The sequence below is a fragment of the Pygocentrus nattereri genome, chromosome 3 (assembly GCF_015220715.1).
Source record: "Pygocentrus nattereri isolate fPygNat1 chromosome 3, fPygNat1.pri, whole genome shotgun sequence".
In the NCBI taxonomy this organism is placed as follows: Eukaryota; Metazoa; Chordata; class Actinopteri; order Characiformes; family Serrasalmidae; genus Pygocentrus; species Pygocentrus nattereri.
The window spans coordinates 26,718,195-26,745,742 of record NC_051213.1 but is presented as its reverse complement, the minus strand read 5'-3'; the positions used below and the strand labels follow the sequence as shown (position 1 = coordinate 26,745,742).

General features: G+C 43.1%; 2 protein-coding genes across 3 annotated transcripts; both read right to left on the bottom strand.

The window, feature by feature from the left end:
- Window positions 1-2,966: 2,966 nt before the first annotated feature.
- soga3a (SOGA family member 3a) lies at window positions 2,967-16,671 on the bottom strand. Of its 2 annotated transcripts, none has more exons than XM_017710336.2 (7): window positions 16,556-16,671; window positions 13,955-14,122; window positions 8,620-8,874; window positions 7,309-7,773; window positions 7,032-7,111; window positions 5,331-6,933; window positions 2,967-3,822 (listed from the first exon to the last, which is right to left on the bottom strand). In XM_017710336.2, exons 1-7 carry the CDS (start codon window positions 16,610-16,612, stop codon window positions 3,610-3,612), a joined length of 2,841 nt encoding a protein of 946 aa, XP_017565825.1. In that variant the 5' UTR covers window positions 16,613-16,671; the 3' UTR covers window positions 2,967-3,609. The 2 variants fall into 2 exon arrangements, with proteins under 2 accessions (XP_017565825.1, XP_017565822.1); XM_017710333.2 differs by lacking the exon at window positions 16,556-16,671 and adding an exon at window positions 14,231-16,549.
- Window positions 16,672-16,728: 57 nt separating this feature from the next.
- LOC108434896 (protein SOGA3) lies at window positions 16,729-24,942 on the bottom strand. Its single transcript, XM_017710337.2, has 8 exons — window positions 24,807-24,942; window positions 23,157-23,907; window positions 22,820-23,044; window positions 21,721-21,879; window positions 21,425-21,496; window positions 19,227-19,933; window positions 17,167-17,662; window positions 16,729-16,871 (listed from the first exon to the last, which is right to left on the bottom strand). Exons 2-8 carry the CDS (start codon window positions 23,850-23,852, stop codon window positions 16,761-16,763), a joined length of 2,466 nt encoding a protein of 821 aa, XP_017565826.1. The 5' UTR covers window positions 23,853-23,907; window positions 24,807-24,942; the 3' UTR covers window positions 16,729-16,760.
- Between the last annotated feature and the right edge of the window lie 2,606 nt (window positions 24,943-27,548).

Below are 27,548 nucleotides of genomic sequence, written 5' to 3'. Positions count from 1 at the left end.
CAAACCAGAGACCTAAATACAGTCACTCATCACATCAACTACTAACAAGGCTGGCCTAGATTTTAATGTCAGAATATGTAATATATACAGTTATGTTAAAGACCCAGAGTTTGGTAATGTACTTTGTGTTAGATGCCTATTTGAGTGAGCTTTGCATGCATAATTAGACAGGCTGTGCATACTGGTTTATGTAAAAAAAATAAAACCTTTGGACAAAAACTGCTACCTGAAAAATGCTTTTTGCATAGGTATTCAGTTCTTCTACTGTGAAAGCTCCAGGTTTACACAGATCAAATACATTGCCCTAACAAGGACACAGCTGGCCTACTAACGGCCCTGTGAATTATTTAAAAACTAATTCAATTACTACTCATGACTGTGACTCTGAAGGAAAGCTGTGAAAATGAGGACCAAAAAGCATTCTAGGGAAACAAAGTTAAAGACACAACCAAGACAGGAAAAAGCCACAAAACAATATCCAAGTGTTTGGATATCCCAGCAAGCACCATTGAATCAATTGTGTGGAAATGGAAGCGGCATCATACCACCCAGGCACTGCCTAGACAAGGCCGTCCTTCAAAACTGAGTATCAGAGCAAGAATAGAACTTGTGAGGAAAGCCAGAGACACCAGGAAGTCACACTGAAGGAGCTACAGAGCTCAGGGACTGGAGTAAAGGGGTACCACTCAACTATAACAAGAGCTCTGCATACAGCTGGCCTATATGGGACCGTGGCTCAACAAATACCATCCCAACAGTGAAGCATGGGGGTGGCAGAATCATGTTGTGTAGTTGCTTTTTCTCAGCAGAGACAGGGCATATTGTTGAAACAAAGGAACAGATGGATGGTGCAAAATACAGGGAGATACTGCAAGACATCCTGCTTCAGTCTGTAGTACTAAAGCTTGGAAGAAACTTCACCTTCCAGCAGGACAATGATCCAAAACACAAGGCTAAAACAACACTGGTGCTTGAACAACAAAAAAGGTGAATGGTTGAGAGCATATTGGTCAATTTCATTTACAATCTACACACATTTGATTACTTTTAAGGGGGTTGAATACTTTCACAAGGCACCATATATACTTTATATGTACAATTTCTCAAAAGGGCCTAATACTTTTTCCTTTCATTCTTTTGCTCAGACTCTTTCATGGTTTAATAATTTTGTAAATGGGCAAACATTCAATTTCCAAAGGAAGCTTTGTTCCAGAATCTGTGTATCTCTATGTATACATACAATCTCTTTATCCTGTGTTGTTGGAGGAAGCAGTAAGATGTCTGTCATTTTTATGAGTGAGGCATTAATATTCTCATTTAAAAAAAAAATCTTTAAAGAAAGAGGATTAACTTTTTGTGAAGCCATTTTGAAGCCATGGTGTAGCTTCAAGTATCGCACAAATTAGTGTTGTCCGTTTTGTTTGTTTGTTGCATTTTTTAACATGAGACCAGGGAAATATTGTGTTGTATTTATATCCAGTTAATATGTCAGCTCAGTTCAGTCATGGCTGTAAGGCTGTAAGCAGCATTTATCTCAATATTTAAGGTGTGATTTAAAACCTAGATGCAAACTTTAAAAAGTAACTAAAAAAGGAACTAGAGCACAGCTTTAAAATTTTGCCTGGTTGCTTAAATAAAACTGAAGTCATCGTTTGATTTTTTTCGTGGGGAAACCTGTTGTGACCAGATTCTAAGTGAGTTGAAAATTCCCATAATGGAGAAAATCAGAGACAGTATAAATGCAGTGTACTCAGAGAGACAAACTGAGTATTATTGCCTCTGGTTTTGAGGTTTGGTGATATAATGCTTTCATCATGTGTAGAATCAAATCACAAAGGAAAAAATGTATTATGCAGGTTATTTGAAAGAAATCATGAAAGGCATCTGTTTTTCTCATGTGACTGCAATTTTGTTTTCTTTTGTTGAAACAGGCACATTTTTGCAATTTCCCTCAATAAATCATCAATAAAGTTCTATCTATCTATCTATCTAGTTTTGGTCTAATCTCCAGCTTCATACTCTTGGATATGGCTTGCATGCTAAATGTTAACACACCCTTACTGCCTTACTGACGCAGACAGTTCAGGCAGCAGTAAAAAGCCTATTACAGGTTGGGTGACTGACAGCATGACAGATGCTCAAGGCCTCTGTGAGGCCTATATCTACATGGCCTTAGGCTTCCTGGTGGGAAAGGACTGAGGGGGAAGGGACTGAAAGGTTTAGGAGTGGTGGTAGTGAGGAAAGATGGGAAAGAACACATGGGGAAGGCCTTTGTTCAAAGCTTTTTTAGCTTAGGTTGGCTGACAGCATGCCACTGCAACTGCGCTAAGACATTTTGGGCAACGGTATAATGGAAAGAACAATGGTGAAGACTACACTTGTCAGGTATCTTTAATAAGTCAAAAGTACTAAAGCAAACGATGGGACTCTGTGATGATGGACATTATACTTGCTATTTAAAGGCTGTCCTAAAAAAAAAAGTTATACTCTACGTTTCTAAACAGAAACAACCGGAAAAGAGGAAATAGTGCGTGTCTCCACATCAGGAAAGGAACATAGTATTTATATCACCATTGGGATAGGATTTCTGGCACCAAAAAACTGTGGCACATGCTATTTTGGTCAAAGGGTACCACATTACAGCCAGGGGTTAGGTGTCTCAGGGCTTCTGCTTTGCAGACCTCATTCACTCCAGGCTGTTAAAATATCCCCAGACTGACAGACTACTAAAGCTGGTGACTTGCCAAACTTGTGTCCTAGATGCTGAATTCAGATCCCTACTTGAGATAATTGTTTTACATGTAGCTGTCAGCCACCACATTACTATCATAATAAAGGATGTTGCCTAGCAGAATGCTTAAGATACATCTCAAGGTGTTATGAGAGCTATTCATTAGATGCAGGCAGAAAATGCATTTGACTGGACACTATAAATGCAACACAATGAACAATCAAGGAAAGAAAAGTGGGGCGTTGTACTCTGTACTTTATTTGTGTCGACCTGATAAAAGCCATTGCATTTGAGATATTATTACTAGGAAATAGAGGTTGTAAAGGCTTTACTTCAATGATATGTCTCACCTCAGTACAACCAGTTAGAGGGAGTTTGTAATGCTTATCTTATTAATACAAGTCAACTATTTTCTTAAATAAGAGTCAGGAAAAGTATAACAAATGATATCAGTGAAATTATCAGCACTATTACACTTGGGTAAGGTTACAAAAAAAAAAAAACTAGGCCTCACATATAGGAAACATCTAAAAAGCATGAGGAGAAATAACACGGCAGTTTTCAGGTACAAAGAACGCAAATCTCATCATTGGTTTGTGAACACAGCCTTTGGCATGAATCATGAAAACGGCTCCTGCATTTCATGATTCAAGCAGGAAATATACACAGATATGCTTCATAGGATGATTACAGAAAACTTGTGATTAAAGCAAAGCAACAGTATGCCACGCTGTAACTTAACAAACTGAGCTAGACTAACAGTCATTGTTGGTATGTACAAAGGTAATCAGGAAGAGATGAAGCAACATTCAGCTGGGAAAGCACTGTTGACAGTTAGCCCGTGTGCCACATAGACGAATCATATTTCTCATACATTCTCACATGATGACGGTCTCTGTATGAAAGGAGGAGTAGGTGAACGTTTGCCGTGGGGTGGTGATTGTGGGTTGTGCTGTTGGTGAAGGTGAGGGAGAGGATGTAGATGAGGTGGAGGAAGAGCGGTTAGCCCAGCGTGAGGGCGGACGTCTTTTTGCAGGACAAGCTGGACGTGAGAAACTCTTCTTGGCACTTACTGTGGACTCTTTGCTTTGCTGTAGAGACAAACAATTTGAAGAAATCTCATTGTTTTGTATGTGTTGTTTAAAGTGGTTCTCCAGCCAAAACGAAAAATATAATCCTGGCTACATTTGCTGTAAACACTGATGATGCATCTTGAAGGTAGGGGGAACTTTTAAAAAGCTAAAACTCCATTGTTTGAAATGCTTCTTGTTCTTTAGCTGGTGAATGCAGAAGAAAGCTAGATTAAACTTAAAGTTGTTGGTATGAAGAAGAGTATCTTATTGGAGCTGTATAACTGTGGTAAATGTCTTTAAAGAACCATTACAATGGAGAGAGATTGGAGCACTCAGTGACAGAAATAACTCATAATAGGACCACAAGATAAAAATTAAAGTTAGCAAAGTAGCAAGCTATTTAGATACCTTTCTAAATCTTGTTTATATTTTCCAGCTGAAAGGGTAAAAGCTTGTCTCTGGCATCAACTTTTTGCAGAATAAACATAAAATCACCAACAAAAACATGAAATAATACAAAAACTATGATAAGGCAGAGAGATGCTGTGCTACAGAATACTACAATAACATAACAAGTGCCATATTAAAATGCTAGCTTTGGGCCAGGGTGCCCCTTTAAGTTTCAACGTGTAACACGTCTTCTGTCATTAATGAACGATATGATATACCAGCATTTCTGGCTTTCACAAAAAAAAATCCAGTTTCAGACTTGTTTGCACTGAATGTTCTCTACTAAGAAAGCTTAGATAAAGAAACGTAATTGAGTCTTAGTGTTTTGATATACATCAGAGAGACCTATTTGCCAATAGTCTGTAATCTACAAAAGAAACTTGTGACAAGAGCTTTCTCTCTGCTGGCCGTACGTAGATAGTTCCGTAATTGCACTACAAGGTCTGCATCCTGACTAAAAGCAGTTTCCAACAGAGCCAAAGATGAAAGGTTTGGATTTAGGACCAAGCAACAGTGCCAAAATTCTGCACCATTAGTTTTTCAATTTGAGGGACTTGAAGAAAATGCTTCACCTCTTTAATGAGAAGGTGCATTCATTTTCTGCACATACCACAACTGAATAGTTCCTAATAGTGATGTGCTTGGCACTGTGCAATCTGGAAATATTTTTGATGGAATTCAGTATAAGGAATTTTAATTGTGCTCTTTTAAAGGTTTTGTGGAGTCAGGGTATTTTTCCTGATAAATTCTAAATATTCCCAGGTGCATGAAAGAACCTTCTCTGCAGTACTAAGAAATAAAAAAAATACAAAATATTTTCTTTTTATGCTGCTTCTCCAGAGAATGATAAAGACTTGGAGACTGGTGAATTGACTGAGTGTCTCTGTATTGTGTGTGTATTATTATGTGTATTAATACAGAACAGACATTTACACCTCCACCTCATATACTACACCTCCCTCTTGTGAACTATCTTTCATGTAGTCGGGTGTTCCAATCTCAGGTAATAACTGTGTAACTGTATGAGGTTGTGACAATGTTTCTAGGCATGTTTTTCTATGCACTTCGGTACTGACCTTCACTGTCACATGTGCCTCTTTGTGGGTTACAGCCTGGTGGTGAGGTGTATGTGCAAATCTTTGATTGGATCTAGACTGATGCTGTATTTCCAGCATATCCAAAAGCTCGATGAGGTCCTCCTCCTTCCCTGGACTGGACTGCAAGTAGGTGTCTTGTTGGGATCTTCCCATATTTTCATAGCTCTTCAAAATCCTCTCCACTGCCCCATAATTGGAGCGGGACTCTACCGGTCGAGGGTAAGCAGCCAGAGTCATAGGTTTCCAAGGATTTTCGTCTAAAACTCTTGACCTGGTGGACATGTCCTGCTTTGGACGTTCAGGCTGTTTAGACTTTGTTTCAGCAGGATGGGGATCTGAACCAACAAACTTTCCTTTACTCAGCTTATCGGTCTGATGTTTCAGTTGTGATGGACTTGCATCTAAATCAGAAGGACTGATTGTCAGACCTGGATCAAACTGAGTGGCAGATGTCCTGTTCTGCAGGAACAAAGGCTTCAATTCTTTGTCTTCTGTGTGTGCTGGCAGGCGTACAAAGTCCTTATGCTTCACTACTGGATGCTCTGATAGGTCTGAGGTTACTTTCTTCATTTTAACATCCTGCTGCAGAGGTGGAAGGTCAGAAATAGAGTCCCTTGTTTGGTGCTTTAACTGTGGTGATGTCTGAGGAGCAGTCTCTCCACATTTGCCCTTTGGATTCTGCACCACAAGATCAGACTGCACATCAGCTGGATTGTCCTCAGAATAAGAAGATGGAACGGCAGTAGTACTGTCAAATGCACAGTGCACATCTGTGGAGCCGAGACCATCCTCACTGTACTGAAAACCCATGCCTGCCTGAAAGAGCATACGGTTGAATTCAGCCGTTTTCCGTTCTAATGTCTCATTTCTTCTAGACACTTTGGTATTGATGCAAGGCATGGTTATGTCCAGAGTCTGTGCAGAGTCTGTAGCTGTGCCCTTGTGTGAGGAGTCTGTTAGATGATGCTCTCCCCTCAGGTTTTGTTTATTCTCTGCATCCATTTGGTTTTGACTACACTCAGCCCCTGCAGCCACTATGTTAACATCTGAGAGGCATTTTTGGACAGGCACATATGTGGATGACTTGCTGCTGCCAAACCTGCTTCCATCACAGGACCATCGGCTCTGGCAGCAGCTGATATTGCACTTGGAATCAAGAGGCACTGAGCAGGACACGATCCCAGAGTCTGTCAGAATCTTTCCCTCGTTCTCTTGTAGCATTGCCTCAAATTTACGGACTATGGAGGGGCTGTTGCACTTTCTGTGAATGCAAGGGCTTTGACACCTTCTGTCTATGAGTAGTTCTGGGGCACTGGACTCTATTTCTTTAGCAGGGGGACTGTTCAGGTACCAAGACGTGCTCCGGACAGGGATGGGAGGTGCTTGTCTTCTCTTCACAGGCAGCTTAGTGTCACTCTCTGCCCTGCTGGATTCCTTTTTGATGTCCTCCCAGTTGATCCATTTCTGGTTGTCAAGGGCTTTGCACCATTCATTCAAGCTGAAATCTGCAGATCCCGTTTCCAGTTCGTCCTTCTCTGTCACCCCAATCTCTTCTGGAAAGAAAACTGACTCGGTGCAGCTTCTGAAGTAGAAAATAAAAGACAAAACACCATTACCCCATGTAGCGAGTGCAGAATGTTCCCAATGTGTGAAAAACTGCTGGAGATTATAAGCAATTACCTCTTGACATCAGGCCTTTTTCTGATCTCATCCTGGTAGCTGCACAGTTCCTCACTTACCCTTGCTATTTCTTTAAGAGCCTAGGACAAATGAAATGTCACAGAGTTGGTTAGTATAATAGCAAAGAACCTTTCGGTCACAAAGAAAACATGAGCAAAAGGGTAGTAGAGTGATAAAAGACAAGATGCAGCAAGGAAGGAATGGTGAAGACTAAGAAGGCCCAGGAAACCAAATAATGTATTCAATATGTCCCAGTATTGCAAGCCAACAAACTTACAGCATTGAGGGCCATTGTGTTTTTTTTTTTATCACTTGCACAGCTGATGTCCGCGCTCTGAAACCTTTCGAAGGGGCTGACGAGATCCTCTTGTCCTATAGACATAGGCTCATTCCCAAGTCTTTTACTGAGACAGCCATGCAGAATGTCCTCCAGCTCTGCAGTATTAATGGCCCCGAGCTCCCCATGCTCATACTTCCCAGAACTGCGCTGCTTTGATGGTTCAGTCTGAACACTGCAGTGCTGGTCATTTGGTTCACTGCAGTTTCGACTGGATTCAGTGCTGCTATGGCTGTGCTGGGTGAGAGGCTCAGAGTAGCTGCTGCCGTGGGCTTCTGAGGGGTCAGTCAGAGAACTGGACACAGTGCTGGGGGAACGTGTACTGAGCCTTATAGCATGCCTCTGTGTGTCAGCATTTGGTCCAATAGCACCTCTCTCTCGATGGACCTTCACTTCATTATACAGCTGAAACAAACAAGTAAAGAAATAAAGACATAAAGAAATTCATGCACAGGCTCAATAATATCTCAAGATTATCACTTGCGAACACAAAATAGAATGTCTCCTAGTGTATGTGCTCACAAATCCAAGACAAAGTGAATTACTGCTTTCCTTCACTTTTCATCTGTTCTTTTGTTGGCTTTGAATTTGTATTTGAGGCCAAATGCTCACATGTTTTTTCAGAGCATATTGTTCCAGTGGTTTAGTTCCCAATCTGGTTCTTTTATGTCATTAAAAAGCTAATCTCTTTTCCAAAGAGTGTCAGATTTAAAACCATTCTGCCAGATCTCCCCAGGGGTTTAGTAATTCCATCTCCCCCTTTTTTTCACCACCCACTAACAGCCCAAGACTGCAGCAGAGCATGTCTTAGATCAATCATACTGGAAGTAAAAAATGGCAACAAAGTTTCTCCTATTTTGTGTATTCTGGTTTTGCATAAATTAGTCCTACAATGGAACGTCTACCTCTGACTTGCTGCTGTAGTCCTTACTAGAGCTTTAAGTAGCTCAAATGCACTAACAAAGACTTCTAAAGGCCAATAGGTAGATGGATCTAGTGGGATAGACTGAATGTTGAAGCTAAAGTCTGCAAGAAGGCAGAACCCCAGGAACAGTATTGGTGACCACTGATGCACATTATGTGTCTTCATCTCGCTCACTTCAGACATTCCTGTACTCAGCTCTACTTGGAGATCTATCATCAGCGATCCAGCAATGAGTTTCGAATAAACAGACAGCAGTTTGTTTGTTTAGATGACTTTTAGGGTGTGGCAGACTGCATCCAGGGCTTGGCGTCCATCTGCAGACTCACCTCCTCAATTTTGCATTGCATGTCTCTGAGCTGGCTCTCCCACTCCTTCCTCTCCAAGTCAAATCGTTCCAGCAGCTCGGATTTCTCCCTCATCCAGCTTCTCTCACTATGCTCCAGGCGGCAGCGCAGGTCCATTGCTGCAGTATGGGTGTCTGCCAGCAGCCTCCTCTGCACCTCTCGCTCCCTTCTCAGCGTGTCTCCAGTCTCGGAATTCTTCACCGTTCCCACCACTGCACTATGTCCTTTGGCCTCCAACTGCAGAGGGGAAGGGTCAAGTATTTGTTAAATGCCACAGGGGAACAAGGGAGTGTGAAGGATATTTCGAGGAAAAAGCTAAAACAGTTTTTAAGAGAAGTGGAAGTAAAGGGGTTAGAAGGACAGGAAAATTCTGGATGGCTGGCATGTTCAGAGGATATAACAAACTATCTGTCTTCACACTCACACCCACAGGACATTTAAGCAAAGCCTGCTCACACATACTGGTGAATAGGTGCAGAAAGATTTCATATGCTGTAGAGAGGCCACAAGGGCATAGTGGCCTCTATGACACTTAGTAAGCACTGACACAATGCACACTACTTGTGACTGGGCCTGCAAGACACAAGACAGATACAGACATGGCAATGATGCTTGCATCTCTCGCACTTTCACGTTGGTAAAAAGAGAGGTTTGATTGGTTTTAGGAACCAACTATAGGTGGAAGATATTAGATTATGAATGCTTCATTCGTAGCATGTTGTGGGTCACCTATGCAAAACACAAAACTGTAGAGTTGTAAACAAAGTCATTCAGAGTGGATCACTGTAAAGAAAGATATCAACTCAAGAATTTTTTACAATGATAATGATAGAACCCAGGGGTCTACGTGTCAAGTAAGGCATCAAATATAACCATGTTATTTACTATCCAAAATGACCAGTAAACCTAAACCTTTTGATTGTTTTGTAATATTGATAATGGTACATTTGTGGCAAATCAAATAAATAAAGAAATTAATTTTTAAAAAGCAGATTATTGTGCCTTACTGTATGTATCACTCCACAATGAATGTATTTAAAACATATCTTAACACTATGGTAAAATAATGTTTAGGCATAATGCAGTGTATTTTTTATCATTATCATTTCATGTAACATGTTCATGTGAGGTAGATTTTAGAAGCATGTTCTGCATATTTAGCGTATTTATTTTTGTTACTGACCCAAGTAAGGTTTACAGGTATGACAGTATGACTGTGTGTGTATGTGTATGTGTGAGTGATGGTAGGAATGCATGTTTTTTTTATTTACTACATGTAAATGTTTTTTCTGATACTGTGCAGTGTAAGCTCCTTGTACGTGTAAACCTGGGCAATAAAGGTTGATTTGATTCTAAAGGTATATGAGTTCATTTAGAAGTGAACAACAGTGTGGTAATTTATGGGCATACTGGTAGTAATACAAATTATGATGTTGTGTCTGTAGCAATGGCACGTGTTTAAACAGCCTGGTTCTTTGACTTGGTTTACATATCCCGTTGAGCGGCCTCTTAAAATGGAAACCCTGCATTCCTGTCAAGAATCCCGTGTAGCTCTCCTCAACACTGAGACCAATTCCATCCCCTCATTACTGTAAGTGTCAAGATACACATGTCTTGAAAAGCTGTTGATAGCTTCATTGGCCACCTTGTATGAGGGCTTTTTATTGAATGCAGCTTCAGGGGTTTACTAAGCACTGGGATGAAATGATAGATGCAATTTTTTTTTAGTTTGTAGTACAATATCATTCATTTTACTTTTCAGTTTGTTATATATACAAAGCTTTACTTTATGTGGATCGGGTGGCGGCCGAAGGCAGGGGCCTTGGCGTTCTGATCCTTGGCTACTGAAACTGCCTCTCGGAACATGGAACGTGACCTCTCTGGCAGGCAAAGAGCCCGAGCTACAAACTAGATATAGTTGGGCTCACCTCAACACACGGCAGGGGCTCTGGAACAGACTCTCTCGAAAGGGGTTGGACTTTATTCCATTCTGGAGTTGTCCAGGGTGAGAGGCGTCAGGCAGGAGTGGGCTTACTCATAGCTCCCTGGCTCATCGCCTGTACGTTGGGGTTTTCTCCAGTGGACGATATGGTTATTTCCCTGCGCCTTCGGGTCGGGGAACGGGCTCTGACTGTTTTCTGTGCTTATACACCGAAGGGCATTTCGGAGTACCCGGGCTTCTTGGAGACCTTGGAGGGGGTACTGGAAAGTGCCTCCTTTTGGGGACTCTATTGTCTTGCTGGGTGACTTCAACGCTCACGTGGGCAATGACAGTGAGACCTGGAAGGTCCATAACAAACACCATGTTGGAACACAAAGGTGTGCATAAGTGCACATGGCATCAGGACACCTTAGGCCGCAGTTCGTTGATAGACTTCGTAGTTATGTCATCGGATTTACAACCATGTGTTTTGGACACCCGAGTGAAGAGAGGAGCGGAGCTGTCAACCGATCACCACCTAGTGGTGAGTTGGATCAGATGGCGGGCGAAAATACCGGACAGACCTGGCAGACCCAAATGAGTTGTAAGGGTTTGTTGGGAATGTCTGGCAGAGGAACCTACCAGAAAGATCTTCAACTCCCACATCCGACAAAGCTTCACCCGTATACCATGGAAGGCCGGTGACATTGAGTCGAGTGGGCCCTGTTCCTTGCTTCCATTGTCAACGCAGCAGAGCGGAGCGTTGGCCGCAAGGTTGTAGATGCCTGTCATGGCGGCAATCCCCGAACCCGTTGTTGGATGCCTCGGGTAAAGGAAGCCGTCTAGCTGAAGAAAGAGTCCTATCGGGCCTGGTTGGCTTGAGGCAAAAGATGGGTACTGAAGGGCCAAGCAGGTCGCAGCTTCGGTGGTTGCTGAGGCAAAAAATTGGGTGTGGGAGGAGTTTGGTGAGGGAATGAAGAAAGACTATCAACAGGCATCGAGAAGGTTCTGGCAAACCGTCAGGCGCCTCAGAAGAGGAAAGTGGTTCCCGACCAACACTGTATACAGTGGGGCTGGGGGGCTGCTGAGTTTGACTGGGGACGTCATTGGACGGTGGAAGGAATACTTCATGGATCTTCTCAATCCCACCAATGATCCTTCCCCAGAGGAGGCAGAGCTTGGAGATCCAAGTGAGGGTCCGTCCATCTCTTGGGCTGATGTAGCCAAGGTGGTTGGAAAGCTTAGGCTGCTGCCCCCACGACTCGGACCCGGATAAGCGGTTGAGGATGGATGGATGGAAGCTTTATTCCATATACTATGTAGTTACTTGCAGGTTATCCCGGATAAAAATATCATAGTGGGGAGATTTTGGCTTTGTCCAAAAGTTATGGGATTATAGTCACAATAAGTCAAAACCCTTTCATATGTTATTTATTCATTGCTTGTTTGTTTCAGTCAAACACATATTGTAAACACATACTGAGCAATCCACCATCTACTCTAAAGCACAAACACAGACAGAAATAGGACAGCTCTTCATAGCAACAAAACCAGATTCAAATATGGCCTGTATAAACAATGAACCACTGGACCACAAAAAAAGGTTAGGACATGGTCATTATATGCATTATATTGGCCCAGTGCAAACCAAGGGCATGTGAAATGCTGCACTATTTATTTTGCGCCATTGTGATCAGGTTTGAGGGAAACAGTCTGCTGCTTTAAAGCTCAGTTTAAAATATGATCATTGCTGTGGCTATGTGATTGAGGCTCTGTCTCTGGGTAAGAGTGTCACAGAGGCAGTCCTCTATAAATAGACAGCAAGACCAATGCTTTAGCATCTCACATTCCTAAGGGTGGGGGCACTGGGACACACAGAGTACACCCCTTCTGCTCTAAAAATCAAAATATGCAGGGAAATATACTGGCAAATACCCGGCCACGAAAGCCTGGTGGTAAACCCGGGACGTCCTCTGAGCCTGCAGTATAAGCTGTGGTAGGATGTGGATTGTAGAGAAAGCAGCTTTTACAGTTTCATTTGACTCCTCCCTGGATTCTATTCTCCATGCCAACCAATACTTTGGCTTGGTTTGTGCGACTAAATGCGGATTTTTTCCACTGTTCTTTGAGAGAAACAAGTGCAGCTGTGGTGTTGTGCGTGAACTGATTGGCTAGGCAAGCAGAGAATTGCTGTCTTGAAGCAAAACACTTGCAGCTCATTTGTCTAGATGCAGAAATCTTGATTAAAAGTTATCCCAGATAAACGTCCTCCATTTATAAATGATACAGCTAAGCTTTTGTAGCATCTTGGCTGCAACATTAGAGAACTGTCTTGAGTCAAGGTCCAAGCCCAGTATGAACTATCCAGACAAATCTGTATCTAATATCACAGCACTTCCTGCCTGAGGTACACACCCCCCTACAGCATTCCACAACACCTCTCCTCTCCATCTCCTCTGCCCTGCCGTCTACTACTGTATTAGGAAGGCCTTCTAGTGACTCACTCTGAGTGTAATGCATAAACTACCGGAGCGGATTAAACCTGCTCTTGTTAAAAACGATAAACACTAGACAGTCTGGACCGTGTCTTTATAAGGGTGTCACCGACAGGAGTTCTGTGAGAGCAAGTCCAATCAATAAACTGTAGAAGTTTAAACAGACATAGGAAAGAAGACAGAGGGAGTGGAAGTCTGAAATAGTTGCCTGCCTTTCTGAAGTCTTTTTGTAGGATCTAACTTAGGGATGTTTTTGTGAGCCTGGCAACACAATAATCAACAGCATATTTGACCCAGTTTGCAGAAAAAAGCAAATACAGTGAGTGGTAAGATCAATGCATTACCAGCAGTAATATAGTGCAGGAATACCAACGTCCTGCAAACTAGAAGCTACTTGTAACATGTTTGTCAAATGTCTGTAGCACTTTTAAACATGTAGACTATCATTAGGGTGAATTCAGGTCACATGGGACATAAGGTCATATGGGACACATGTGACATAACTTGAATGGCCCTTTTACAAATAATGTAAACATCACCAGAAAACATTAGGCTGAAATTGGATCACAGGGGATTTTCTTACATTGTCAGAAAATACCGGAATCTAGCCTATCAGTAATCAGAGGGTTGAATATAAGTCTCTGTTGATAATCTATAGGGGAGATCCAAATAAAGTGTGACAGAAAAAAAGTAATGCAATTCAAATATGTTCATTACTTAAACAAGACTAACATCACATCAATACAATTCATCAGTTTATTTACTTCTGACTGTGGCAGTGCTGATATATCTTATTAATGTGGAAATGATGCACAGGGTTTAATCAAGCCAATTCAATGCATTATTGCCATTATCCCCCTCGCCCACCCCCCACTCCCCCAGCGCAGTCTCGCTTCAGTACCTGTGCGATCCTGCATTTCAGCTCTGCTCTCTCCAGCTCCCAGGCGCAGCGGTCCTTCGTGTACTGCAGCTGCAGCTCGCTCCGTTTACCTTCTTCCCTTTTCACCTCCAGCTGCACCTCCTCCAAAACCGTCTTCAGGTCCAGCAGTATCCTTCGGTTCTCTCCACCCTGTGGAACCAAAAGCGGATTATTTGTTTTTTAAGTTCAAAAGCAACACTGGTCGCAGGCTAAACACTGCACGTGCGCTGTCTTAAGCGTCTGCTTTCACTTATTTACTTGTATATCAGCCACTTCTCTTAAAAGACCCTCCTTCTCCCTCGCCCACTCGTCCTTCTCCTGGCCGTAGCGCCTCTTCATCTCATCGAGCTTCTTCTTCAGACGCGCGTGCTGGCTGTGCAGCTCGCGCCACGGGCTCTGTCCCTCGGGGCTGGTCGCAGGTCCGTGTGAAGGCTCGAAGGAGTGAGCTCCGGAGGCCGGAGCGGGTCTTGGGCTGCGGCTCCGTCTCCTGACCCCTTCTCTCTCCGGCCTGGAGCAGGGCACAAACTCCCAGCCCTGTGCTTTGCTCACATAACCCGCTCCTCCTCCTCCAGCCGAGCCGCTCCCGAACGCGCCCCACATCTCATGCGCTCACAGCTCCTCTCCGCACGGCAGGCTGGGACTGAACGGTGCTCGGCTGCAGTCCTTCATCAGGACCGTGAGCTGCGGCTGCTGCTGGAGCCCGAGTCCGCTTCTCTGCCCCGGCCATGTCACCGCAGCCAGGCTTTCTCCTCCACACTCCTCTCACTGCGGCACCAGAGCCTCGCACTGCCGCTTCCCGAGTTCCACAGCGTCTCCACTCACATTGTTTTCTCGCTTCTTCTTTCTGTTATTTATTACCCCACATGCTGAAAGACAGCGACCCTACTCATCCACTCGGAAAAGAGAAACTGACACCGGCATGCTCGAGTCCTCGGCTCAAAATACCCCGAGCCGCACTGATGTAAGAGTTTGGGGTTATTTTTACTCCTGACGCAGCCCACTCCGCTCCGCTCCGCGACGGGCTGAGAGGAGACTTATTTATCACAGGTAGGCCAGACTGAGCGCACAGAGCATCTGCATTAGCAACAGAGCAACGAAACCAGGTCATTCAGAGCCAGAGGACTGTAACCCGGGCTAAAAATGAGGTTAATGTAGCACACGGCGGCTATCTGCCTAACCTTTAGCTGCCTCTGGAGGCCGCTCAAATAAACACAACCGACGTCTTTTATATTACCCGGTGCCCGCGCTGAAGGCAGAGGGAGAAGAACGAAAGCCGGACGGGTGCAGAGCGTGCCTTACCTCGGAGCAGCGAGAGAGGTGCTCTGCTGAGCCAGAGCAGCTGAGAGCGGACGGCGAGGGGACAGAGGAGCAGCACTGAAGTTCACGGGGAGTTTTCAGTCTGTTTTCCGCTCTGAATGGTGATCGCTGGGCTGTGCGTGCCGACCCGTTTCCGCGCATCTCTCTTCCAGCTGCTTATAACAGCCCACATGACGGTCTAGAGCTCGTCTATACACACACTCCTCCCGCCCCACAACACACTGCAACTATTACTACAGTCTCCTCAGTCCGCACACATCCTAACAGGAGCCTGTCTCGGTCCGATTCAGCCTGAATGCGATTAAACACTCTAAACACACCCTCCTCACAATGCAGGCATTTCTCCCACAAGTATTCCTGCCCATAAAATGGTTCTGGTTACCTTTCAAGGAAGAAGTACAGAGAAATTACACTTCAGTCAAAGTGTGAGTGCTTTCTTAAAATTGTACTCAGCTCAAAGTCTGAAGACTCAAGTATACTTGAGTGAAAGCTTTAAAAAGGTAGGAATGGATCAATAAGGGAAATGTGGACTGATGTCAAAGGTTTTTCTTGTTCATGATGCCAACAAGGCTTCTACTGAGAGAAATTAAAGAGAAATGCATCATTTATTTTTAGAGGTTTATAAATGCAGATACCTTTAGTCCAGCAGCCCAGCGTCACCTTTAGTTATGCTCTTCCGGAAGACAATAATTACATAATCAAAGTTTCGGTTAAAATATCAGTCAAGTCTAAACAGCTGTCTGATGTTATAAAACCAAATATCTGCCTATACTGATATACCGTGCATCCCTACAAAAGCAGTGGGACTGAAATATCTCAGCATATAAAAGGAAACCTATATAAGAGTAAAAAGCAATGCAGCAGCTGATTAACAGTATTAGTCCTCCCATAAAGACAGAGATGTGTGCAGTTTCATTTCACACTGACTTTAATAAAAAGCAACGAACTGAAATGCATTGGCTCGACCGAAAGAAGATCTTATGGTCTTTGAGATTTGTAAACAAAAATGTAAGGGAGTTTTTTCTCTTGAAATGTAACTAAGTAAAAATTCAAGTATTCAGTTTCAATAATCGTCTATATTCATCTTTCAAATCTTTCAAATGAATACGTACAGTACAGCAAAGTACTCCAGTTTCTAACTGAGAAAGAATGACCTATTTCATCAATGCACTCAACCTATTCCGTGTTCACCCAGATCATCTGTAGGTCCATTCTAAACATTTATATTCTAAACTACAACATTGTAATGGACACTTTTTTACTTACCTCACTGACAGGCTTTAGTAAAGATGATGTGTAGACATCACTGTTGGTTGAAAGCATGTGTTTGGTTGAGTAACTGTAGTCCACGCGTAAACTGATGAAAAGGCTCCTGTACCTTGTATAACCTTAATGACATGTCCAAAATCAATTGAAAAGGAAAATAAAACAAAATAAAACAAAACGTGGCTGTAAAAAAGGGGAAAGGGGCTTAAAGAACAAAGAAAAGGGTGAAAAGAAAAACCAGTTTGAAAATAGTGGCATACGATAGGGAGGAGAACAAAACCAGAATGAGGATGAGCAAAATGATAGGCTGAAACATCTGGATGAGTGGGTGTGAAAAAAGCACAAAATGAAAAGTAAAGGAAAATCAATTGAATGTAAGAACAGAGAAAAAGTGCCATATTGTAGTAAATCAGAGATCATAAACAATGAGCAATTAACCTTTAGACACTAATCACAGCAAGTTTTATAGAAATGAGTAATAAAAACAACTATGAACAGAAAACATTTCAGCATTAAATGACTACATTTGAAGGGAAAATGAACACAGATGAGCATTGTTTTGATGTTTTGGGAGATATGGAAGAATTGGCCTTGCACTTGTTTGAACTTACAGAGAGAGGCTCTTCACTTTCCCGATCTTCTGGTTTGGGAACATCCAAGCGGTCGATAAAGCTCTGAAGCTCTTTCCTGAAAGCTTTCATCTGGGCATTAATACGGTAGAGAAGCTCATGCTCACGTATCCGGCTGCCTTCATCATCCTCGTCCATCCGACCAAACAGCTCGCCATTCGTCACATAGACCCGCGCTTCTGCGATGATGGTGCTGGTATCAGCAATCAGTCTGTCGATGGTCCTGCTTAAACGCTCTGCCTCCATGCGAATATCAATCATCTGCTGCCGGTCCTTGAGGCTTCGAGATAAAAAACGGCTGTCAGGGGAGTACAGGGAGCGAGTGGGTGTGAGGCATCGGATGTTGCGGACTTCTTCCGAGTCGCTCTCCCCACCAATTGGGCCTTCTCGCTTGCGGTGTGGTGGGAGGCGTGCGGAGTCGTCATCACTCTCCCTGCGGCCACCATCGCTCTCTGCATCACTGTCTCGAGGGCTGGGACTGCATGATATAAACCAAATAATATTGCGATTATGTACTGTATATAATTATGTATATTGCTAGCTATACTATTGCTGAAATGGCATCAAGCTTTGCAATATACACTACAGGCCTTTTAAAGGTGAGTACTGTCAGCACTGTAATTTATGCAGCAAAATAGTGATTTTATGTATGTTAATGTGATTGCTTAACCATGTCCAAACCCCTTCTTGTGGTACCCCACCATTAATTGTAGTTACCATCCAATAATTGGATAGGCTAATCAGTGCTTCATTAAAATGAGATCAAGTGAGCTGCTCATGGACTGGGGCATAGAGGAGAAGTCTGGAACCAAACTTGTGTTTGTCTAAACAGCTCACATGATATTTTTTAAAGGAAGGCTTGTAACTGCATTTATGTTTGTTTGTATTCATTATAATGTTATATGGTGTTTTTACATGTAAAATACACACATTATAAATTGTTTTAAACAATTTGCTCAGGTGTCTAAGACTTTTGCACAGTACTATATATTTCCAAAAGGTTCGCAGACACCTGCTTATCTAATAATTTTTTTTCCAAAATCAAAAGTATTAATAGGGAGTTTGTTTGCCCTTCGCAGTAGTAACGGTCTCTACCTATAAGACTAAAGATGTTGGAACATTCTGTGATGGTTTGCATGCACTCAGCCTATGGTATGGACAATACAGTTCAGTGCATGCAGTTGTACAGAACATACACTGTATGTATGAAGACTGATGTGTCAGGCAACCAAATTTCACAAGCGCAAGTTCCATCTGGTAGCCTTAAGCTGTAGGCCATTCGCAGGATAGCATTGGTGGTCCATAGAGGACGTTTAGTCTGCAACTAACTTAGCGACAAATGATCCCATCTATCAAGAACTCATAAATGCAGCAGCATCCTAACTCCTGACCCCCGATCAGTTATGAGTTTGAGGTGGTTGACCAGTGAGCTAAAGTGAAAAGAAAATTGACAACTTGCAGTATTTTGCACCTGTGAATAAATTAGTTTTTTTCTGCTCCTAACTACAAAATCACAACTGAATTTGAACTACCACATTAGTTACATATTAATGTTATGTCTTTCTCCATTGAGTGCAAATGACGCACACTACAGGCTACAGCCAACTACCTTGTGGGCGACTATACGACACTATGTGGCAAAAACTGTAATTTGCACTTCTGTTCAAAAACAGAAGTGCAAATTGGGTGTTTTTACTGCTTTTTCCCTGTTGTACTGAACTTGTCCCGAATTGTGAAATCCAAACCACAGCAAGAACCTAACCATAACTTCTAGCTACCATTAAACCCCTAATTCAGCACAAAGGTTAGCAAGAATGCTCAAAGAACACACATATATGACTATATTGACCCTTTACACTCTAAGGCCCTGTATGCAGGCTCACACTTCAGTTCCCACTCTTGTAACCACATAATACATGATAGTTTCACAGTCGTTAGCAAATAATTAATAGTGGTTGCTGAATAATAAGTTTTAAGATTAACAACTCAATAACAAGCCTAGAGTTCAAGGAGTTACTGAATACTACACTTTGCAGCCTTACCGAGGGCTGGGCCGGATGCCCAGGTGTGATGCCAGGTCATAGCGTTGCATGTTTGAAAGCAGCACGCGGTTCTCATACTGCAGCTGCATCACTTTCCCACTCAGCTCGTTGATCTGCAGTCTGGCGGCCTTTAGCTCCTCCTGCAGCGCTTCGGCCTTGGCCATTTCCGCTGCTGCGCCTCCGCTGTGACGGGGACCCTCATGTGATCCTGCCTTGTACTTAAGCTTGTTCAGCTCACCCGTCACCCGCTTATTCTGCTCCTCCATGTCTGCCAGGTTGCGGCGCAGCAGCTCTGCCTCATCCTCCACCAGCTGCAGCTGCTGCCGCAGCTCTGACAGTGCTTCGCCCTGTTCCCGGGATACGGGGTCCGACGCACCCCCCGCCAGCTCGTCCCCACGCATGTCGTCCAGTTCCGCCTTCAGCCCTCGGTTTTCCACCTCCAGCTCCACAATCTTCCGGCCGAGGATATTGGCCTCTTCTTCCACCAGCCGCAGACGCAGCTTCAGCTCAGACTCACGTGTGGTGGGGGGTCCCCCAGCCTCGCCCTTAGGGAGAGGGCTGTCCACATCACCATAAAAAGAGCGATATTTTTGGAGCTCCTGTTCCAGCCGGTCTTTCTCTTTGTCTATCTTAGCCATCTTTTTTCTCATCAGTACAGCTTCTTCTTTAATAAGAGCCAACTGGCATTTCAGATCTTCATTTTCCTCCTGTAGAGACATTTTGCAACATAAGAAACTCCTGAGAATCAGTGTCACATGTGATTCCAACTGAACTATTTTATGAAATGGTCATGTAGTAACTAATTACTTTGATGGAAATTACAAACCCATTTTCAAAAAGCTTGGGACCATGTGCACAAAGTACATAAAAACTAAATTCAATGATGTGCAAATCATTTAAACCCCACATTTCATTGAAAATAGTACGAACACAACAAATCAAATGTTGACGCTGAGAAATTTTATTGTTTTTTGAAAAATTTGATGCTAACAATACATTCCAAAAAAGTTGGGACAGGGGCATGTTTACCACTGTGTTTCATCACCTCTTCTTTTAACAACACTGTAAGCATTGGGGAACTGAGGAGACCAGTAATACTTTTAATACAGAGCTATACTGTTGTAATAGATACAGAATGTAGTTTGACAATGTCTTATAATCAAGGCCTTCACTGGAAAAGATGACTGGATGGCAGCATATGCTGCCAAAACCTGCATATATCGTTCAGCCTTCACAGATGTGCACATCACCCATACCATGTGCACTAATGTACCCTTATACCATCATGAATCTTGGCTTTTGTACTGTGCACTGATAACAAGCTGTGTGGTCTTTAGTCTGGAGGACAAAATGTCCAAAAAGAAATTCAAATGTTGATTCGTCGGCCCACAGAACACTTTTCCACTTCCCCTCAGTCCATTTTAAATAAGCCCAGGCCAAGAGAATGTGGCAGCATTTCTGGATTTATATATGATTTCTTCTTTGATTTTAAGACTTTTAATTAGCATTTGTGGATGCAGCACCGAACTGCTTTCATAGACAGTGTTTTCAAGCAGTGTTTCTAAGCCCATGCAGTGATTTCCACTAGAGAACATGCCTGTTTTAATGCAGGGCCGTCTGAAGGCCCAAAGATCATGGCCAGAAAATACTGGTTTTTGGCCTTGTCCCTTGCATACAGAGATTTCTCCAGATTCTCTGAATCTTTTAATGTTATTATGTATCATAGATGATGACAAGCAAAAGTGCTATTTTATGTTGAAAAATGTTATTCTTGAATTGTTGGACTATTTGTACATGCTGTCTTTCACAGAGTGGCAAAGCCCTCCTCATCTTTACTTCTGAAAAACTCAGCCTCTCTGGGATGCTCTTTTATACCCAATCACATTACTTTCCTGTTGCCAATCAACCATAAGGTGTTTTTTTAGCATTACACAACTTTACCAGCTTTTTATTGTCAACTTTTTTGGAACATGTTGCTGGCATCAAACTCAAAATGAGCACGTTTTTCAAAAACAATACAATTTCTCATATTTAACATTTGATATGTGTCTTTGAAGCATTTTCAATTAAATATAGGGTTTAAATGATTTGCACATCATGTATTTTTTTTTATTACAGTCCCAACTTTTTTGAAAATGGGGTTGTACATTATAATTTAATATATTCAAATATAGTGGTTATTGTTTCATTGTTTATACCTCTGTTGGAGTCTGTGGAGTCTTCTTTTCAGATTTCTGCGCATCTTTGCCTCCTCTTCGTTTCAGAGATGCCTGATGGAAACAGAATAGAAATTAAATGGCTGTACAATAAACCTGACAGACTACTTTCTGGATGTGCAACCATGATGGTGCATTTTAGAATTGTATTATATTTTATGAAGCAATAAAGAGCTTTGAGGGAAAATAATTCAGTTATCTCTAAAACATGGTGCATTAATTCCCTTGAGTACTCGTTAACTGATCTTAAATTGTGAGTACCTTACTAATGCCCTCACCTCTTTAGCCTTCTCCAGCTCGTTCTGTAAAGCCTGCTTCGTCACCTCCACCTCAATCAGCTGCTGCCTCAGTCTTTCATTCTCATCCTCTGTTTTTGTCCTTTTCTCCTCCACATTTTCCAGCTCGTTATGCAATCTCACAGATACATCCTTTGCCACCTGCAAAAAAGAAAGAGAAAACACCAAGTCTAATGAAGGGTGACATCACATTTGATGAAGTTCTTTTCAGTATGAAGACTTGGTACAAGCCCTGATCTATTTACAGAAAAACATGTGTAATGTATTCTACTCAGAACCCTTGAGGCTCAGGTACTATAAACGTTCCACTTTCCCCTTTTCGTAGGAGTCCGCGGACCAGTTGGATTAAAGTCACAGTTCAGCATAAAATTCCACTTAGCCCACATGTAAGACATTTTCGATGTTTAAATTTCGCTTTGTTAGTTTCACCAAGAGGTGCTGTCCCGAATTCTGAATCTTCCTCACATGAAAGCACGTCTTAATGAATATGGAAACTGGGATAGATTTGTGATTTGTATTGTTTCCATTTTTAAACATGTATCTTTAGTTAGAAAATAAAAATAACAACTATTTATAAAAACACAAGAAAAAAACATGCAGCAGCCACATATCTGCATAACAGGTGTGAATGGAGAGGAGAGTCAGAATTCAGTACCTGTTGCCTAAAATGACTGCTGCCAGTGTTCGGGTACACAGTGAAGTCATGTTCATGTTTATAGTTCACTGTAAGTCATACTGTGTTCTAAACAACATGAACAAGTCTTTGTGGCCTTTATGAAGATCTGAATGTGGTTTGGTGGGGTTGAGAGAAATTTTGGGGATGTATTTATGGAACACATTTGGGTGATGATTGATTTCTAGTGCTTGTTAGCAACGTTAGCTTTGTAGCTTCAGAAAAAAAGTTGTATACCAACCATCAAACGGAACAAAACCATGGCTGTGTCACTCAGGGTTTACGGTGTGTCATGTTATAACACCTGTCCTATATTATCTGTTGTCCCAATAATACATTCAATCCATCAGTCATTACAAAATCTAGAACTGCGTTTGGATTCAGGGTCAACACCATCAAAATCTCCACCTTTAAATCTTGCTCCAGACTCCGTAGCAACTCTCCATCAATCTCGCCCGTTTCGGCGTATCGTAGACGCTTCCGCTCCGCCTTTCGCAGGCGGTACTGGAGGATCCTGCAGTTCTTGTTGGCTCTCTCCAGCTCGCGGCGCAGGTCCTGCAGCTGGCAGGCGTCCTCCTCGTAGAACGTGTCTCGCATCTCATCCATCTCTGCCCGCATCTCCTCAATTTCATGCTAATGAATTCAATATTACAAAAGTTACAGGGATATCAGAGAAAACGTGCAGCAAAACTCATTCCATTTTCAGGCAAATTGCTGAGCGACATGCCCAGTCCTCCAGGCTTACCTTTAGATCATCATTTTCATCATTCAGCCTCTCAATTTCTGCCTGTAATTCCTCATCCATCTCAGACACTGCCTGAGGAGGCCTTTCAGCCGCCTGGGGCAACAGCTCCATCGTCTCCTTGGGTGGAGAGTTTGCCGTCTTGGTCTGCGCTCCTCCTTCCTTCTTCAAGCTCTTGTTCATGTGAAACTGGATCAACTCAGTCTGCAGGCATCCCTCCCTCCAGAAGCCAGGTCCACATCCGACAGGGTGTTTAGCTGCTTGCTTGCTGCCACCAGTCGCCCCCTCTGCTTTCTGACTCTTACCTTTACCTTGGGAGGCCTTGGAGGAGCTCGGCTGATCGGACACTACGCGGTTAGTGTCGCCCTTTAACGGGGAGTCGTCGGTGCCGCCCGAGTCTTCAGTGGAGCTGGTGCGCTCCTCGATCTTCTTGCCCTTTTCTGCTCTTCTCAGAGTGGGACTTTCAGACGCAGAGCTTTTGCCGGACTGCTTGTCTTTGCCGGTGTTGGCTGGAGAACTGCTGCGGCTGTTTCTGCCGCCGGGCTTCGACGAGACGGCTTTGCCTTTGGAGGGCGTTTTGGGTGTAACGTCTTTGCCTCTGGCCGGGGAGGATGCTCTCTGCTGCTGCTGCTGCTGCTTCATGCTACTATTGTCTGTCTGCCGCGGGGACTCTCCGGCGCCCCCTGTGGCCGGATTCATCGTGTCGTTTGCTAGTGCTCAGGTGTCACCCATCGTTCATTCCCTCCTCCGCTGTCTAAAAGGAGGGATGGAGTCAACAAATGTGATCTTCGACGCGAACACACCGGAAAGTAAACGTTTCTACATGTATTAAATATCAATATTACCGTCTGCGGTCCACCCAAAGCTCGCTAATGTAGCCTAGCATAGGCCACCACACAGGCTGTGGGCTCCATGAACAGGTTTTATTTACTCCGACTGCTGGATTTTGTATCACATTTTGTTCAAACAGCTGTCATGAGTGTTGACACATCACTGAAAACCGATAAGAGCCTAGCAGACCCGGTCATCAGCCAGACGGATGTGCGCTGGTGGTCATTAAAGAGGCGTCGATTTTACGCATGGCCTCTCCCTAAAGACGGACTTACACTGACACTGCTCAGATAAGCAGTGTTTTTTAAGTGAAGGCCCGTTTAATGTGCTGTGTGGGATTTAGACCAGTTTACATGCCCTTATCCAGTGACTCGAGGCTTAAATGCTTTTTAAAATGATATTTTATTCAATGTAAAAACACATTTACAAACACGTCCGCCCGATACTCATTGCCTTTAGCTAATTTCCTGAAATATCAAGAGCCTAGCAGCTTGTGGCGTTTTTGGGCCATTTGTTTATCAAGATATTTCAGGCGAGCAGACATTCTGTCTCGTTGCTCAAGAGCCTCGCTGTCATGCATCAGGTTAACTTGGACTATAAATAGCCTCTTTCTATTCAGTAGTTCAGCAGATTGTGAGCATTTCTGAGCTATTTAGGCCCGTGTAAAGCGAGGCGCCTTGTTTATAACCTTTCCAAGGTGACCGCCTATAATGACCAGGCTACAGAGACCAGAGAGGCACTCAGCTTTCCATCAACAGGCCGGCAGACAAAAGGCAGTTACCGTGTACATGTCCGTAAAGTCGAGGAGAAGAGAGGCCTTACCGTTTCAGCATCCCAACCTGTCCTGCATTCTGCTGAATGGAGTGATGGAGGATGAAGGAAGGGATGGAGGGAGGGAGAGAGAGAGAGAGAGAGAGAGAGAGAGAGAGATGGCGCTGCCCTGCAACAGAGAGTAAGACGCGGTCAGGCGATGACGTCACTGGACGGGCGGGGCCTCAGCGACAATAGAGAGCAGAGAAACCTGTCTGACATGGAAGTGATGTAGCCTACTAAAATTAAACCCGCTACTTAAAGGATGAGGGCACTGCACCTGACAAACTGCACCAGGCCTCAGAATTCTTAGTCCAGTCTGCCTCGATGGCAAATGTAGGCACGGGAAATAGCAGCCAGCCTCTAGCATCTGTCATGATTTTGACTAGGTCAGCGACATGTGACTATCTCTATGAGCTCATGGCAGACTGAGAGGAGGCTTGGTGGTCTCTGATAGGTGGATGACCACAAATACAACATAGCGAATCAATTAGTCCACCTTCGGGACAGGATACGGGTGATTTTTCACTAATTTCTGTCAAGCTGCGGAACCCCAATCAATTCTGTCTCGAAGAGTCTTCTGTCTACATCGACAAAGCTCAGCAAGCACAAATAGTGTTAGCCCTTTAAATGGTTTCATATATCATGTAGCAGTGGCTGGATCAATGTTGCAGTGCTCCTCTGCAGGACCATCACACACCATCGGAGATGATCGTCACAAGATGAAATGGCCTGCTGCCCTTTGTTCTGACAGCACAACTGTGGGAATATTTTGTGTTGAATCATCATGTTACAGATGTAGCATTAGGAGTATTGTCCAAGGACTCTTATTGGTGTAATAATAATATAAATATCCTTCATTTATAGTGCGTGGTGTGATCGAGCTACAGGGAAGTGCACCCAGTGGGCCGCAGTACTGTCTATTACACTATACATCAACTAGTTTTCGACTTCATCATATATAAGGTTCAAGCAAGTGATTATGTGATGCAAGTGATTATGTTTCACTGTTTGATTGGAAAAGATACAGAATTGTAGTGACAGAATTTTCTGTACAGGCCACAGCCTAAGATTTTCCAATATGTTAAATTAAGAATATAAACACTACTTGAATTGCCTTTTCTGTAGAGAATGTGTGCTTATTTTCATTTGGAAAATTGACAAAATATATAGTTTGACCTGGAGTGTTCAAACTTTTGTATATAGCTGTATACTGCAGCACTGAGATTTTGCTCTCTTCAGTGCTGCTAGGTCACATGTGACTAATACATCTGCACTGTCTCAGATGGTCCACAGGCCCCTCTTGCTGCTGTCTGCCATGCTTTCATCTACTGAGCTTCCAGCCAGCAGGAAGAGATTATATTACTATGGCATCCACAGAGAATCAAAGACAAGAAGCTTTCTTCCATAGAGCGGGCATCAGTCTGCTGTTCTTGCCAAGGGGAGCAGCAAAATAGCAAAGCAGAGAATTTAATTCCTTTTTCTCTGACCAAACTCAGTGAACTGACATTTCTGATGGTTGAGCTTTGAGATCTAATGCTTTGCCAGTTTTGGCACAGAAATTGTTAGAATGGTCAAAATGAGCAGACTTGCATGAGACTGTATCTGTCTGGTTTCTACACTCATTAACAGTAATATGCATTTTAGCTGTAGGTTCAATGAAATTGAACCAACAGCAGCACCAACAGTAGTCACATTGCTAAAAAGAATTCAAGAGAGTGTGGGTCCAAAGACTTTGATTGCCTTGACAACAACAGTAAGTTTTTAAATACGTTTTAAATACTGTGGCGGCTGCCACTTGTGCCGGTTCACAGTGGGAGCTTAGGAGGTATATGCAGATCTGGGCTGCATGCCACATCCCTTTCCACCAAAGAAACAATAAATGTTGTTTCATATTGCTAATGTTGTTATTTGCTAGCATGGAATTTGTTATGTATCTTTTGTGTTATATTGCATTAGGGTGTTGGTCTAACTGTGTGGTGTTGGTAAGGTACCGTAAAGTGTGATTTTATGACTTGAGGTGAAATCCTTGCTATTTTTTCCTGCAATGTATGTGGGTTTTCTTTTGGTATTAATAAGGACCTTTTATATGTGTAATCATGGTCTTTTCCACACATTTTTTGTTGTTGGTGTTTTTTTTGTTTTTTTTTACGAAGACATTATATTTGGTGTCAGAAGTGGGATAGAACCCCACTTGCAACAGGCACTGGAATGCAGCTTTGAAAAATTTTGGGGCAAACAGTGAGGAAGACAGAGCCCACTGAAAGGCCATGATGGTGGAGGCAGAGCTTCAAGACTCGACGGCAGAGACGGTGCAGACTGGATGGGATGGTGAGACAAGATGGCGCGGCGAGGCTCGGGGGTGGAGAAGCTGCCAAAAGGGAAGCCATGGAACCACTGCAGCAGTCAGCACAAGCATTACATGGTGGAGGAACATACACGTGGCGTTACCCCTGAGCAAGCAGCCGGCAGCATCCAGTTACAGTATTAGAAATAAAGGTAGCGTGCAGGTACACTTTTAGTTCATCAAGGTACAAACAATGTAAATGCACCGTCAAAAGGTACAACAGTGGTTTTAAGGTCCAATTGCATACCGTAAATATGTTCTTCATCAGTGAAATTTATGTATTTTTACCTTTCCATTACCCAATGTTTTAAAACAGAGCAATAAAATAAAATAAAAAGGCCTGGGGATGAGACGGGGTGTGCAGAGTCAAAACAATTTAGAAAATATAATTTCAATGGATTATGGTA